The sequence below is a fragment of the Pelophylax lessonae genome (assembly GCF_965119305.1).
Source record: "Pelophylax lessonae genome assembly, chromosome: 5".
In the NCBI taxonomy this organism is placed as follows: Eukaryota; Metazoa; Chordata; class Amphibia; order Anura; family Ranidae; genus Pelophylax; species Pelophylax lessonae.
In genome coordinates this window covers 316,568,914-316,583,435 of record NC_138772.1, presented here as the reverse complement: position 1 = coordinate 316,583,435, position 14,522 = coordinate 316,568,914, and the positions used below count along the sequence as shown (strand labels likewise).

Sequence of the window (14,522 nt, the reverse complement as noted above, 5' to 3'; positions counted from 1 at the left end):
GTTGCTTTAATGTGTTTCTGTAATGATTAAAACTGCTTTAAATTGCCTTTCAGTTGCACAAGGATTGGCTTCAAGTTACCTGGAGCTTACTCTGAGTTAAACAGAGCAACTTGAGTTGCCTTTGAATTTCCACTGACTTGCATGGGGAAGAGAAGAAGCTTAGATGCAACCCAAAGCCAATATACATTAGCACTATCCATGCTTCTAAGAAGGATCAGTCATGATGCCACTTTCTGTGGGTGAAATATGCCATTGCTGTCCAAGCCATTTGGTAAGGTAAGGTGTAAAAGGGGCCTCTCCATGTTTCTATAATTACATGTTTATAACAGCCCAAGTTTGAATGATGCTAGGAATAATCTTAAAATTAAACCTAAAATTCTGCACCTACACAAACAGAAATTCCAGTGGGGTGAGGAACTGACAACAGTTAAAGTTATAAATCTACATGATATTTTGTCCAAATGCCCACAGTCAATTTTTTCACTATGCTTATTGCACTTTAATGCCAATTAGGATACACAATGTTTATATATATTTTTTTTTTCTTTTAAGGTTGAACTTGATTTACACATGGTTTTAAAATCTAAGTGACAAATCCTTTCTTCAGTTTGTTTACTTAGTCATCTATGGAGAGGACAATTCACCGAAGAACAGGACAGCTTTAGTCTCGTTATGCCGTATCATAAACATGAACGGGTGATCTGCCTGAACTTTAGTTGATATGGGGCGCATTCTGACAGTTACAACAGCCCCAGTAGCTGCTGCAGCTTCTGTGCCCTCTTCATTAACCTCCACAAAAACTTTATGAAATACTTGTGACACAAAGAGGTCGCCTTTCTCTGATATTCCTGTCAGATCAGCTTTTTGTGGATCAAAGAGGTCGGTCATTCCCATTTTGCTTAGGTATGACTTCAGGTCATAGTTTTCTTCAAGACGAAATCTTGGGAGTTCTAGCTCCACATCAGTTGAAGTCATCATGTCAGGGCTGGTCCACTCCTTCAATTTCGCATAGCTTAGTTCTTTATGCAGCTGTTGATGATTGGAAAATAAAAATATTGGCATGGCATTAAAAAAAAAAAAATCACACTGTAATTGAGTCCCAGAACATCAAACTAGTCTGCAGGAGTTCATTGTTTAAAAAAAAAAACATAACAAATATCAGCCTAAAGTGGAGCAGCGCTCAAAATATGAGTATTTGCTATGTTATAGAAAACCTCTTTAAATGTTCACTGTGCCCTCTAAAATCTACCTTTTGTTCAGAATTCATCGTGAAAATTAGCTGTGTACTTTTGGTATGTGTGGGTACCCGTGCCTCCTGCACCTTGAACCTCATACACTAGATATATATCTGCGGTATGAGACCTCAGGTACTGCTGCCTCTGACTGGTATATTTTGTAGATCTTGAGTGAGCTTTGGTAATGTCACTACTGTGCTGCTCACTGTTCTCTTTGTTGCAGACTCTGACATGAGGAAGCCAAAGCCCTGCCTCTACCAAGATGGTCACCCTTACACAGAGACACAGTGCAGAACAAGCAATAGTAAGTCGGTAATGGCAAAAGATCTGCTTCAGAGAGACCATAGGAAATGTCCTCTGCCTGCCTTTTTGGGCACAGCTTCCAGAATTCAGTTCCTTTTTAACTATATGATGCCCGCGCTATAGCCGAAAGACGGCTACAGCACGGACCAAAATTGCCAGGAGGACGTACATTGACATCCTCCCGTGCACGAGCGGCCTTTGCCCTCCCTGCGGAGCAGCCTGGCTTGCTCTGTGATCACTAAGTCCATGAGACTCGCCTGATCACAGATCGGAGTAAGAGGGCGGTCCCACCCCTTACCACGTGATCAGCTGTCAGCCAATGACAGCTGATCATGTGACGTAAACAGCAGTCGGCGATCAACTGTTTTTTTTCTCCTCACACTAGTGTGAGGAGAAAAAGAAAATGATCGCCGACTGCTGTCAGACGGACATCGGTCCCAAAGAGGAGAGGGCAAATTGTGCCCACCAGTGCCACCTACCAGTGCCCACAAGTGCCTACAAGTGTCATACACCAGTTTCCACCAGTGCCACATACCAGTGCCCACTAGTGCCACCTATAAGTGCCCGCCAGTGTCCACCAGTGCCACCTATCAGTGCCCCATCAAAAGTGTCACCTACCAGTGCCTATCATTGCCCATCAGTGCCACCCATCAGTGCCCATCAGTGCCCATGAGTGCTGCCTATGAGTGCCCTTCAGCGCCACCTACCAGTGACCATCAGTGCTACCCATCAGTGCCACCCATCAGTGCCACCTTATCAGTGCCCATCAGTGCCGCCTTATCAGTGCCCACCAATGCCGCCTATTAGTGCCCAACAGTGCAGCCTATCAGTGCCCATCAGTGTAGCCTATCAGTGCCCATCAGGGCCCATCAGTGCCACCTCATCAGCGCACATCAATGAAGGAGAAAAATTACCTGTTTGCAATATTTTATAACAAACTATAAAAACTGGGTTTTTTTTTCAAAATTTTTGGTCATTTTTTTGTTTGTTCAGCAAAAAATAAAAACCCAAGTAGTGATTAAATACCACCAAAAGAAAGCTCTATTTGTTTGAAAAAAATGATAAAAATTTAATTTCGGTACAGTGTTGCATGACCGCGCAATTGTCATTCAAAATGCGACAGCGCTGAAAGCTGAAAATTGGCCTGGGCAGGAAGGGGGTTTAAGTGCCCAGTATGCAAGTGGTTAAACTCACATTGGAGTAATTTGATAAAAGCTTTACTGCATGTGTTATATGCTATACTGTATGCTATTTTCATCATCTATGTAGATATACCTCTTTAAAAAATTAATAAAGGTGGCATCCTTGCATTATCAATGCAAATACCACCTGCATTGTTTCTTGCGTTATACTAACATTTGTTACCATAAAAAGTACATGGAAGTCAGTTTACAAAGATTATTGCACAACCACTAACTTCTGAATGGAGATATAGCCATTGTGAAGTTCCATGAAATGTCTATTGAATGCATAGGAAAAAAAGATTTGTGAGGTAGAGGTTTAATGGTGATTCATAAGACAATACTGCTCAATGAGAAATAGATTATTTTGATAGTTAAAGGCAAATAAAAAAAAATAAAACAAACATGTCATATCTAAGTGCTCTGTGTAATGGTTTTGCATAGAGCTGCCCCAATCATCCTCTTCTCGGGTCCCCCACGGCACTCCTGGCTCCTGCCAAGCTGCTTGCTCTGGGGGCACCCAAGCAGGCTCACTCACCAGCCACTGCTCTGTGTATCCATTCATATACAGAGCCGTGGCTTGGCCCCACCCCCTCTCCTTATTTGCTCACTGGCTGTGATTGACAGCAGTGGGAGCTGGAAGGAGAAACTAGGCTATCGTGCACGTCACTGGATTATGATGGGGCTCAGGTAGCTATTAGAGGGGGCTACTGCACAGAAAAACTGGATTTTTGACTTACCGTAAAATCATTTTCTCTTAAGTTCATTGACGGACGCAGTTCTCTGATCCATATCAGTAGGGTTATACTGCCCCCTACAGGAGTAGGACACTAGGCAGAAAAAAGTTCTGGCTATGCCTATGGGCAGTCCCGGAGGGTACACCCTCTTTTTTCCTGCATAGGATATCAGTTTTGTATCAAAGCAGTGTCAGAAAGTAACACCAACCCAACTCAAAATAGAGGGGCGGGTACTGCGTCCGTCAATGAATTTAAGAGAAAAGGATTTTATGGTATATCAAAAATCCAGTTTTCTCTATCGTTCATTGACGGACGTAGTTCTCTGATCCATATCAGTAGGGACGTCCCATAGCAGTGCCAAAAAATGAGGGGTGGGAACAGCAGAAAGGAACAAGTCCCCAAGGCTAAACATAGCCAACCAGATAACATAGGACTCACCTGAAACAAACAGTAAACACCCTCAAGGAAGGCCAAAAGCCCTCCAGACAGCATCCAGCAAAACTTTGCGGCCAAAAGAGGCATCTCAGTGCAGCCTTTTAGTGCCCATTAGTGCAGCCTCATCAGCGTACATCAGCAAAGGAGAAAAATTACCTGTTTGCAAAATTTTATAACAAACTATGAAAAACATTTTTTTTAAAAAAATGTTGGACTTTTTTCATTTTGCTTAGAAAAAAAAAAAAAAAAACAGTGGTGATTTAAATAACCCCAAAAGAAATCTCTATTTGTATGAAAAAAAATATGAACAATTTCATATGGGTACAGTGTAGTATGGCCGCACAATGTGTCAGTGCTGAAAGCTGAAAATGTGGCCTGGGCAGGAATGGGGTTTTCTGAATTTTTTTTTTTTTTACCTGAAAGAAAGGAGAGGAAAAAAAATTGTATATCTGTTTGAGTCCCTTTTACAAATTTTGCAGCCCCTCCTCTATGAGAAATGAGTGTTAAAGTGTAACTCCAGTTTAGAATCTCAATTTTTGGATTCTATTAAGTAAAATAATCAGTCTAATTCTCTTTTTGCCCTTATAAAACCTGTGTCTTCTTTTAATTTTTTTGCAGCTGTTTTAGTTTAGTTGTAAAGGTTTGTTTTAGTGAGTAAATATTGAGTACCTGAAAGCGGGCGGTCTTATGATGGTTCCCACCTGCAGTAACAGCGGGCGTGTTCACTTCTCTCCTACAAGTACCATGATGCAATGGGAGGCTGTTCTCTGTATTTCTGTTGGGACTTCCTGGTTGGGCAGGGTCAGTCCTGCGTGCACGCTCTGGACTGTGTCTTTATATGGCATGAATGCTTGCTGCCATTTGGTGCGATTTTACAGCCCATTCATTTGTTGATGCTGCAAATCACCGGAATTCAGAAAACACGCCTCAGCAATTGGCATGGTACTGCCGTACCATATGATTTGGTGCCCAGAAACACACTGTGTTTGTGATCTGCGTTTAGGGTGCCACTAATATTACATTGGCCTATAAATGCAGATCGCAAGGGAAGTGCTTTGAATGCAGTGTGACTTTTCTACACTACATTCTGGTGTGAACCAGCCCTAAGGCCTGTATTTTCAATCACCCCAAACATTGAGGTAAAGATACCCAAAAGAAAAATCCATACATTTTTACTTTAGATGAAAAGCAAATTAGCAAAGCTAATGATGATTTGTAAAAGCTGACAATCAAAAGTAATATTAGCACTGCTTGTAATCCTGTAATATTCAAATAAATACCAATAAAATAAAGGATAAAAATAAAAAAATAAAAATAAAAAATGTTTATATATATATATATATATATATATATATATACACACACACATATATATATATATATATATATATATATATATATATATATATATATATATATATATATATATGGTTTAAAAAAAAAAAAAAGTTCAAAGAATTAAAAAAGAAAAGACCCAGAACATAATCAACACAAAAAATGACACTTGCATAGGCGGGTGTGCTGAGTGTGCCTGAGTAGTGCCCGAGTAGTGCACCCTAATAAACCCGCCACTGAAAAAGCAGTACAGCCGGCCCTCCTATACCGGGTCCAGGTCCTGTTGGTTCAAAAGGGGAGCCTGGGCACCTGCCGAGCAGGAGGACCAGCTGTAATGCCTTATTGCAGACTCCAATCATTTTGTTCCTCCCCCCTGCCGCACTGCCAGCTTCTCCCAACCTTCCAGCTGGACTGCAGGGGGATCTGGGGGGGGGGGCTGGTAAATATACCATTTCCTTCTGTTCTGAATGTTCACAGTGAGAGATCAGTACCTGTAACGGACCGTTTCAGCAGACAAGGTGTTAAAATCCGTTTAGGCAATATGTCCCTTTCTGAGAGACAGGCACAGCTACTGCAGAACACCAAACTCCCGAACTGGATACAAAATAGCACTCCAACCTGGAACCTCACGAATAGCTGCTAGCAGACTAACAGGAAAAGCATACATCAGCTTACACTCCTAGCAATCAGTCTCCAACAGCATACAGTGAATCCCCCCAATAACGTGACAAAGCTCCGAGTTGAGGGTAAAACAGGAACAACAACAACATTTATTGGAAGAACACAGCACACTTTTATACAGAAATTGGAACATCCTTCCCCCAACAACCGCTTTCCCATTGGTCAATTTCACAGTACCTGCAGTCCCCCATAAGGTCCTCTCCAGCCATGCAAATGAGGGCTTGAAAATGAGTCAGCAGTGATTGGTCAGATAGTTTGACCAGAAGGACTGTAATGCAAATGAGGACTTGAAAACGAGTCAACAGGGATTGGTCAGATACAGAACAATGGTTCCCTAACGAGCCCTCGGTACACATTACTCTGAGTGTCAATACATCCCTTAGCAGACAACAGGTGAGGTCATTAGCACACCTGACAATAGGTGAATGGAGAGCCACCTCAGACAGTCCGTCTCCTCAGAACTTCCTGTAATGACCATATTAGGAGTTGACTTCCTGTTCAGAGACCTCATGGCAAATGGGAACAAAAATCTTCATATTACAAGAGAGACATTTTTCCTGAATATGACTGTCCCATTTGTAGTAGTCCAAACCATATTTTCAGTGTTCAACACCCTCCTGGTCACCCTGCATCCATAACAGATGCAGGGTGACTTAAACATAAGAAAACCACACAAGGCTGGACATAGTGCCTCCCAACCTCTTTAAAGGAATTTGGGGTCCACAACCCCCATGCCCAGAGTGACTCCTGTCACATTTCTCCCCTTTTCCAAACAGACTAACAGGGTATCTGACCTTCTGCCGGTCAGTGCCCTTGTTAGTCCAGCAGCCCACCCACAAAACAGAAACAGCAGTACGGCCTACCCAAAATAACTGGTTACTACACCTGGGTAGAAGAGAAATGTGTCCATGTCCAGGTGCCTCACCTTGGCTGTGTGGGGGACCGGTAGACTGCCTTGGTGGGTTGCTGAGTGGGCAGAGACCAGCGGTACTCTGCCCTGTTGCAAGCGCTACCACGGAAGTAGCCTGGTTGTTGGAGGGGGAGGCCGACTGTCTCCCCTTTAGATACACCACCATGCTGCTGTGGGGGAAGACCGACTGCCTTCCCTTTGGCTAAACAGCCCTGTTGCTGGGGTCAGGACCGACTGTCCCTACCCCCTGTGCTGTGAGTGCAGAGACCACGGTCCCATCTGCACTGTTGGGGGGCTTACTGTCTCCCCCTGGTACGTTAAGCTGCTGCTGTGGGATGGAGACTGGGCTCCCAATTCCCAATAGCTCAATCTGCCACTGGGGGACAGGACCAACTGTGTCTGCCCCCTGTAACTCAATCTGCCGCTGAGGGATGGAGACTGCGCTCCCAATTCCCTGGATATCACTCTGCCAATGGGGAGAGGGGGTAACAAGCTCCTCTCCCAAATATACTTCCAGCCCCTGGGGAGGGAGATCGACTGTCTCTGCTCCCAATACAGTGTCCTGTTGCTGGGGAAAGGAGACTAGACTCTCTGTTTCCTGCAGGACACTCTGCTGCTGTGGGATGGAGACTGAGCTCCCAATTCCCAACAAATCAATCTGCTGCTGGGCGACAGGACTGACTGTCTCTGCCCCCTGTAACTCAGCCTGCCGCTGAAGAATGGAGACTGGGCTCCCAATTCCCAATAAATCAGGCTGCCGCTGGGGAATGGAGAATGGGTTCTCCTCTTCCCTTAACTGTACCTGCCGCTGGAGTTCCTCCCAACGTGCCAGCTGGCCCTCTCTCTCTGCCCTGTCTAGCAGAGTCCCGAACACTAAGTTCTTCACGAACCGCTTGGATCTCTCCAGTGGATTGGGTCCGAAGAAGTTCAGCCGTAACCACACCATACGGTCATATTCTTTCAGAGAATATATGTACTCCACTGCTGGTTCCATCCTGTTGCTTTAAGGGTCGCTGTACTGAGAACTGCGTTGCCCCCAACTTGTAAATCCACGGAATGGTGCCTCCTGTAGCTGTCCTTCTGGCTGTGAGAACGATCCCGCCACTTGCCACCAATTGTAACGGACCGTTTCAGCAGACAAGGGGTTAAAATCCGTTCAGGCGATATGCCCCTTTCTGAGAGACAGGCACAGCTACTGCAGAGCACCAAACTCCCGAACTGGATACAAAATAGCACTCCAACCTGGAACCTCACGAATAGCTGCTAGCAGACGAACAGGAAAAGCATACATCAGCTTACACTCCTAGCAATCAGTCTCCAACAGCATACAGTGAATCCCCCCAATAACGTGACAAAGCTCCGAGTTGAGGGTAAAACAGGAACAACAACAACATTTATTGGAAGAACACAGCACACTTTTATACAGAAATCGGAACATCCTTCCCCCAACAACCGCTTTCCCTTTGGTCAATTTCACAGTACCTGCAGTCCCCCATAAGGTCCTCTCCAGCCATGCAAATGAGGGCTCAAAAATGAGTCAGCAGTGATTGGTCAGATAGTTTGACCAGAAGGACTGCCATGCAAATGAGGACTTGAAAATGAGTCAACAGGGATTGGTCAGATACAGAACAATGGTTCCCTAATGAGCCCTCGATACACATTACTCTGAGTGTCAATACATCCCTTAGCAGACAACAGGTGAGGTCATTAGCACACCTGACAATAGGTGAATGGAGAGCCACCTCAGACAGTCCGTCTCCTCAGAACTTCCTGTAATGACCATATTAGGAGTTGACTTCCTGTTCAGAGACCTCATGGCAAATGGGAACAAAAATCTTCATATTACAAGGGAGACATTTTTCCTGAATATGACTGTCCCATTTGTAGTAGTCCAAACCATATTTTCAGTGTTCAACACCCTCCTGGTCACCCTGCATCCATAACAGATGCAGGGTGACTTAAACATAAGAAAACCATACAAGGCTGGACATAGTGCCTCCCAACCTCTTTAAAGGAATTTGGGGTCCACAACCCCCATGCCCAGAGTGACTCCTGTCACAGTACCGATCGCTCCTGTGTCCATCACGGAAGCATAGTAAACTCTGTTTATTATGCTTCAGTTGCAAATTAATAGGAAGCCTGTAAATGCTTCCTATTTACTGCTGACTTCTCCTCATCTTCCTCTCTCCAGCTGCGCTGTAAAAGGGTGGGGGGGGGAGGAGAGGGGTTATTCTGGTAGCGCTGCGGGGGAGGGGGGGGGGGGCCAGGGATCACACCAGAAACATGTAACCTGGATACAGGGCCAGTGCAAGGATGTTTGTCTAGAAAGTCAAAGGTGCATTTTGCAGCTCCCCATTCTCCACCACCATCCTCCCGCCAAACCTGCCACACACAGTAACACCTTCTGTATTAGAGTGCCTCAATCTGGGTGAGGGAGCACAGGGGGCACCATCAGCGGGGGGCGTGTTAAAGTTAATAGCAGATTTGAATAGACAAACTGAAGCCAAACTCCAGCTAACACTTTATAATCAGTTACAGTAAAAATATTTTTTTTTCCTTTTAAGATAAAGGTTTTACATTAAAAAAATAAATAAATAAATATATATATATATATATATATATATATATATATATATATATATACTGTATATATATATATAAAAGCTCATCATTGTAAGCACCCATGTCAGTGGGAGATGATTTATCATATCCCTCTAACTGCTACCCTGCTAAAAAAAACAGACAGGGTAGCAGTTAGAGGGATATGATAAATCATCTTCTTAGATGGGATGGCTGCATTCATTTTCTTGTTTAGACTTTCTTTTTTTTCATTTGGTGATCTAAAGTCTAAACAAGAAAACGAATGCAGCCATCCCATCTAAGAAGGGTACCTGGGCAGTGTTATAGGAGTATGTGGAAATGTAATGGGAGCAGGGGCAGTGCGATGGGAGGGGGTCAGTGCAACGGGAGGGGCCAATGCGGCTGGAGAGTGTGGCAGTGTGACAAGAGGGGGGGCAGTGTGACGGGAAGTGGGCAATGTGATGGGAGGGGGGCAGTGGAAGGCAGTATGGAGGGGAGCAGTGTAACGGGATGGGGCAAAGAGACAGGAGGGAGGTAGTGTGATGGGAGGGGGGCAATGTAATGGGAGGGGGGCAGTGTGATGGGATGGGAGCAGAGTGACAGGAGGGAGGTAGTGTGATGGGAGGTGGGCAGAGTGACAGCAGGGAGGTAGTGGGATGGGAGGGGAGGCAATGTGATGGGAGGGGGGCAGTGGAGGCCAATGTGAGGGGGCAGCGGAGGGCAGCGTGGGGGGGGCAGTTAGATGGGATGGGAGCAGAGTGACAGGGGGAGGTAGTGTGATGGGAAGGGGGCAGTGTGATGAGGGGGGGCAGCGTGATGGGGCAGTAGAGGGCAGTTTGGGGGAGGGGGCAGTATGGGGGGAGCAGAGTGACAGTCTTAAGGCAAGAAGCAGGAGCCGAAGTTGGAAGTCTGGGGGCGGAGCTGGGAGGCAGCTGCTCTTCATCTGGGAGAGAGCAGGGCCGGGAGTGCAGGTGGAAGTCGCTGTAGGAAGGCAGTAGCTGAGATTCACAGAGCCTGGGGCTGTAGCTGTGCTTGCCATCGCTGCATGCTATGCCTGACTTGTGGGAGCCTGGCTTTAGCGCTGCCCCCCCTCCCTTCCCCTTATTATGCTGCCCTTAGGTGGTTGCCTTATGCAGCTTATACATTCTGATGACAGGCACGAACAGCAGAGGGCACAGCTACAGAGACTCTAGTCTACACACATTATCACCAACAGGGGGCCGCGCTCCTGCACACGCTCCCTGCATATAGGAATTTTTCTTTATTGTCCTGGTTTCCACTCCCACACAGCACATCCTACCAGTGTGGGCGGTGCTAGTCGGGAATCCGGAACTGAAATGCAAATTGCAAACAGTACATGTAGTTTATCTACAGAGAAGCATTGAAATGCCATATGCATCAAGGGGATTTTTTTAAATTTAAAACTGGAATTACCCTGGTCATGCCTTCGTTAATAAGGCCTGTAATCTTCTTATTGACTTTTTGGTTTAATTAGATTAATCAATGTTGCCATCTAGTGGCCATTTTGTATAACTGCGCTATATCTATTTCAACGTAGTCATTTAGAATAGCTGGTTAGATTTGGTACATGCAAGTCTCCGTAGTTTCAATCCCATCAGGCCTTGCATCAACAGCCATTTTCCCTTGCCTTTTCACCCTGGAAGCAAGCATATGGCTGCTAAGTTCTACGCGAGCCATCCGGATTTATCTTCGGTATGTCTACTATAGGCCGATTTCGTTGCTAAATATGGATATCAAGCTTTTGGCTAGGGTGTTGGCTAATAGACTGGCAAAGATCATATCTAAGTTGATACATGTTAATCAACTGGGCTTTATCCCAGCTAGGTCTACTGCCTTGAATCTTATGAGGTTGTTCCTAAATATTCAACTTCCAGGTGATAATCCGGATAATAAAGACATTTTTTTCTCTCGACAGCGTCGAGTGGAGATACCTCTGGGCGGTGCTGCACAGATTTCGGCTGGGCATTGAATTCATATCCTGGGTATAGCTACTTTATACTGGGCCTAGAGCTCGTATCAGAATAAACTGTTCCCTCTCTGACTCCTTCCCTTTTTTATAGAGGCACTAGACAAGGGTGTCCCTTGTCACCGTTACTATTTGCCCTGGTGATTGAACCATTGATTAGGAACTAACCCTCCAGCATAGGTTTTATGCGGGGACAGCTGGAGGACAAGATTTCCCTATATGCAGACGATGCCCTGCTGCACCTGGGAGACATCAGTGGGTCACTCTCGGGAGCGATGGCGCTCATAGATTTATTTGGAAGCTTTTGGGGCTTTGCTATTAACCACTTAAGCCCCGGAGGATTTGGCTGCTCAAAGACCAGGGCCTATTTTGAGATTCGGCACTGCATGACTGTAACGGACAATTGCGCGGTCGTGCGACTCTGTACCCAAATGAAATGGATGTCCTTTTTTTCCCACAAACAGAGCTTTCTTTTAGTGGTATTTGATCACCTGTGCGATTTTTACTTTTTGCGCTATAAACAAAAAAAGAGCATCAATTTTGAAAAAATAATATTTTTCTAATTTTTTTATATGAAATCCCCCCCCCCCCCCAAAAAAAAAATGTAAAAATCTAAATTTTTTTAACATTTTAGGCCAATTTGTTTTCTGCTACATATTTTTGGTGAAAAAAATCGCAATAAGCATATTTTGATCGGTTTGCGCAAAAGTTATTGTGTTTACTAACTACGGGAAATATTTATGTCATTTTTATTGTTTTTTTTTTTAACTAGTAATGACTGCGATCTGCAATTTTTTTTTTGCGGGACTGGGACTTTGCGGCGGACAGATCGGACCCTTGACTGACATTTTTGACACTTTTGGGTGGACCAGTGACATTACTACAGTATTCAGTGCTATACATATGCACTGTTACTGTAAAAATGACACTGGCAGGGAAGGGGTTAACTTTATTAGCGAGCAAGGGGTTAAGTGTGTCCCTAGGGGCATGCTTCTAAATGTAAAGGGGTGTGGCTTTTGATGTAACCACAGAGACATACGATCCTACATAGCACGATCGTAAGATGATCTCTGCTGTTACATCAGGGAGAATGACAGGCGGCTTTGTTTACATCAGCCGCCTGCCTTTCTCCCTCTCCAGCGGGAGATGGTGAGTGACCGGCGGACATCGTAACCACCGGTTACTCGCGCGGGGATGCCCATGAACGAGCGGGGGAGGGAGCGCGCCTCCGACGGCGCACACTCGTCCCCTATTGGCTCGCGGGCGAGTGACGTACCCATACGTCACTTTGCCTGAACGGGGTTGACCACCGCAGTATATGTACTTGCGGCGGTCGGCAAGTGGTTAGCTGGCATAAGTCTGTGCTTTTACCCCTAGACCCTCTGGGATCGACGTTCCTGGATGCTTTCTCCCAGGTGCTGGTGGTCTCCACTAGGGATGATCGAACGGTTCGGGTCCACCATCGGTTCGGCCCGAACATTGGGTGTTCGAGGTTCGGCCGAATTTAGAACTTTTTGCCCAAATAGTTTGGAATTCGGCAACCAGAACCGACCAAAATGCAATGCTTCAGGAAATGGGCTTTAAAAGCCCGTGATTGGACCAGAACCATTAGCAAAAGCCAATTGAGGGGGCAGGAGAATGCTAGGAATGTGATTGGAGTGACTAGGGGGTCCCTAGACCAATCATTAGTGAATACGCCCCCCAGTATATAAGATCGCCCCCGCCAAATTCCTAGCATTCTTGTACGGGACATGGAAGAGAGTGGAAAGCTGTTCTGTTCTGTGTTACAAAGTGTCATTTAGCTATTTTTAGTGTGAGGAAAGGGATATCTAGTGTAGTTAGAGTGCTCCTTTACACTTAAGTTAGCTTCAAAAATTTAGTTTCTGTAGGGAAAGTGTTAAGTGTAAGGGGACCGTAGTGTAGTGTAGGGTTAACTGACAGTGACTGCTATGGAAGGGTGACAAAACCCTTCCATAGCAGGGTGACCGCTATAGAGAAATGATCATTTCTCTGAGTTGCTTCGGGACAGGAATATGGCTTCTCACCAGCCAAGCATTTTTCATACTGCAGGGGCTGCCACTGCCAGTGCTTTTTTGAGGACATGTTTGATGTCAGACATGACATCTGAACATGTGTATAGGGGGTATATATACACATATATGTCTGTATATATACCCCCTAGACATATATAGGTGTGATAGTAGCAGAAATATATGCTTGCGCTAATGAAATCATTTACAGTAATATATTTCTGCTACTATCACACCTATATATGGCTAGGTGTCTATATACATATAATTATGTGTGTATATATACCACTATACACAAGTTCAGATGTTTTGCCTGCCTCTAAAGAACCCAAAAAAATGCCAAAAAAACACTAGCGTCAAAAAAAAAAAATGCCCAGGTGTGTTTTTGCTGGCATTTTGTGGGGGGTTTTGGAGGCAGGCAAAACATCTGAACTTGTGTATAGTGGTGTATATACACACATACATATATTTATATACACACCTAGACATATATAGGTGTGATAGTAGCAGAAATATATGCTTGCGCTAATGAAATCATTTACAGTAATATATTTCTGCTACTATCACACCTATATATGGCTAGGTGTCTATATACATATAATTATGTGTGTATATATACCACTATACACAAGTTCAGATGTTTTGCCTGCCTCAAAAGAACCCCAAAAATGCCAAAAAAAAACGCTAGCGTCAACAAAAAAATGCCCAGGTGTGTTTTTGCTGGCATTTTTTGGGGGTTTTTGGAGACAGGCAAAACATCTGAACTTGTGTATAGTGGTATATATACACACATAATTATATGTATATAGACACCTAGCCATATATAGGTGTGATAGTAGCAGAAATATATTAACTGTAAATGATTTCATTAGCGCAAGCATATATTTCTGCTACTATCACACCTATATATGTCTAGGTGTGTATATAAATATATGTATGTGTGTATATACACCACTATACACAAGTTCAGATGTTTTGCCTGCCTCAAAAGAACCCCAAAAATGCCAAAAAAACGCTAGCGTCAACAAAAAAATGCCCAGGTGTGTTTTTGCTGGCATTTTTTGGGGGTTTTTGGAGGCAGGCAAAACATCAGAACTTGTGCACAGTA

At 44.5% G+C, this 14,522-nt stretch overlaps 1 protein-coding gene across 1 annotated transcript in view; it reads right to left on the bottom strand.

Moving 5' to 3' along the window:
• Positions 1-489: 489 nt before the first annotated feature.
• LOC309556500 (leukocyte elastase inhibitor-like) overlaps positions 490-14,522 on the bottom strand; it is a 114,063-nt gene continuing 100,030 nt past the window's right edge. The window contains exon 13 of the mRNA XM_082258950.1: positions 490-1,029. Within this exon, the coding sequence (XP_082115076.1) occupies positions 625-1,029 (405 nt within the window). The 3' untranslated portion in view covers positions 490-624. The remainder of the gene's footprint in view (positions 1,030-14,522) is intronic.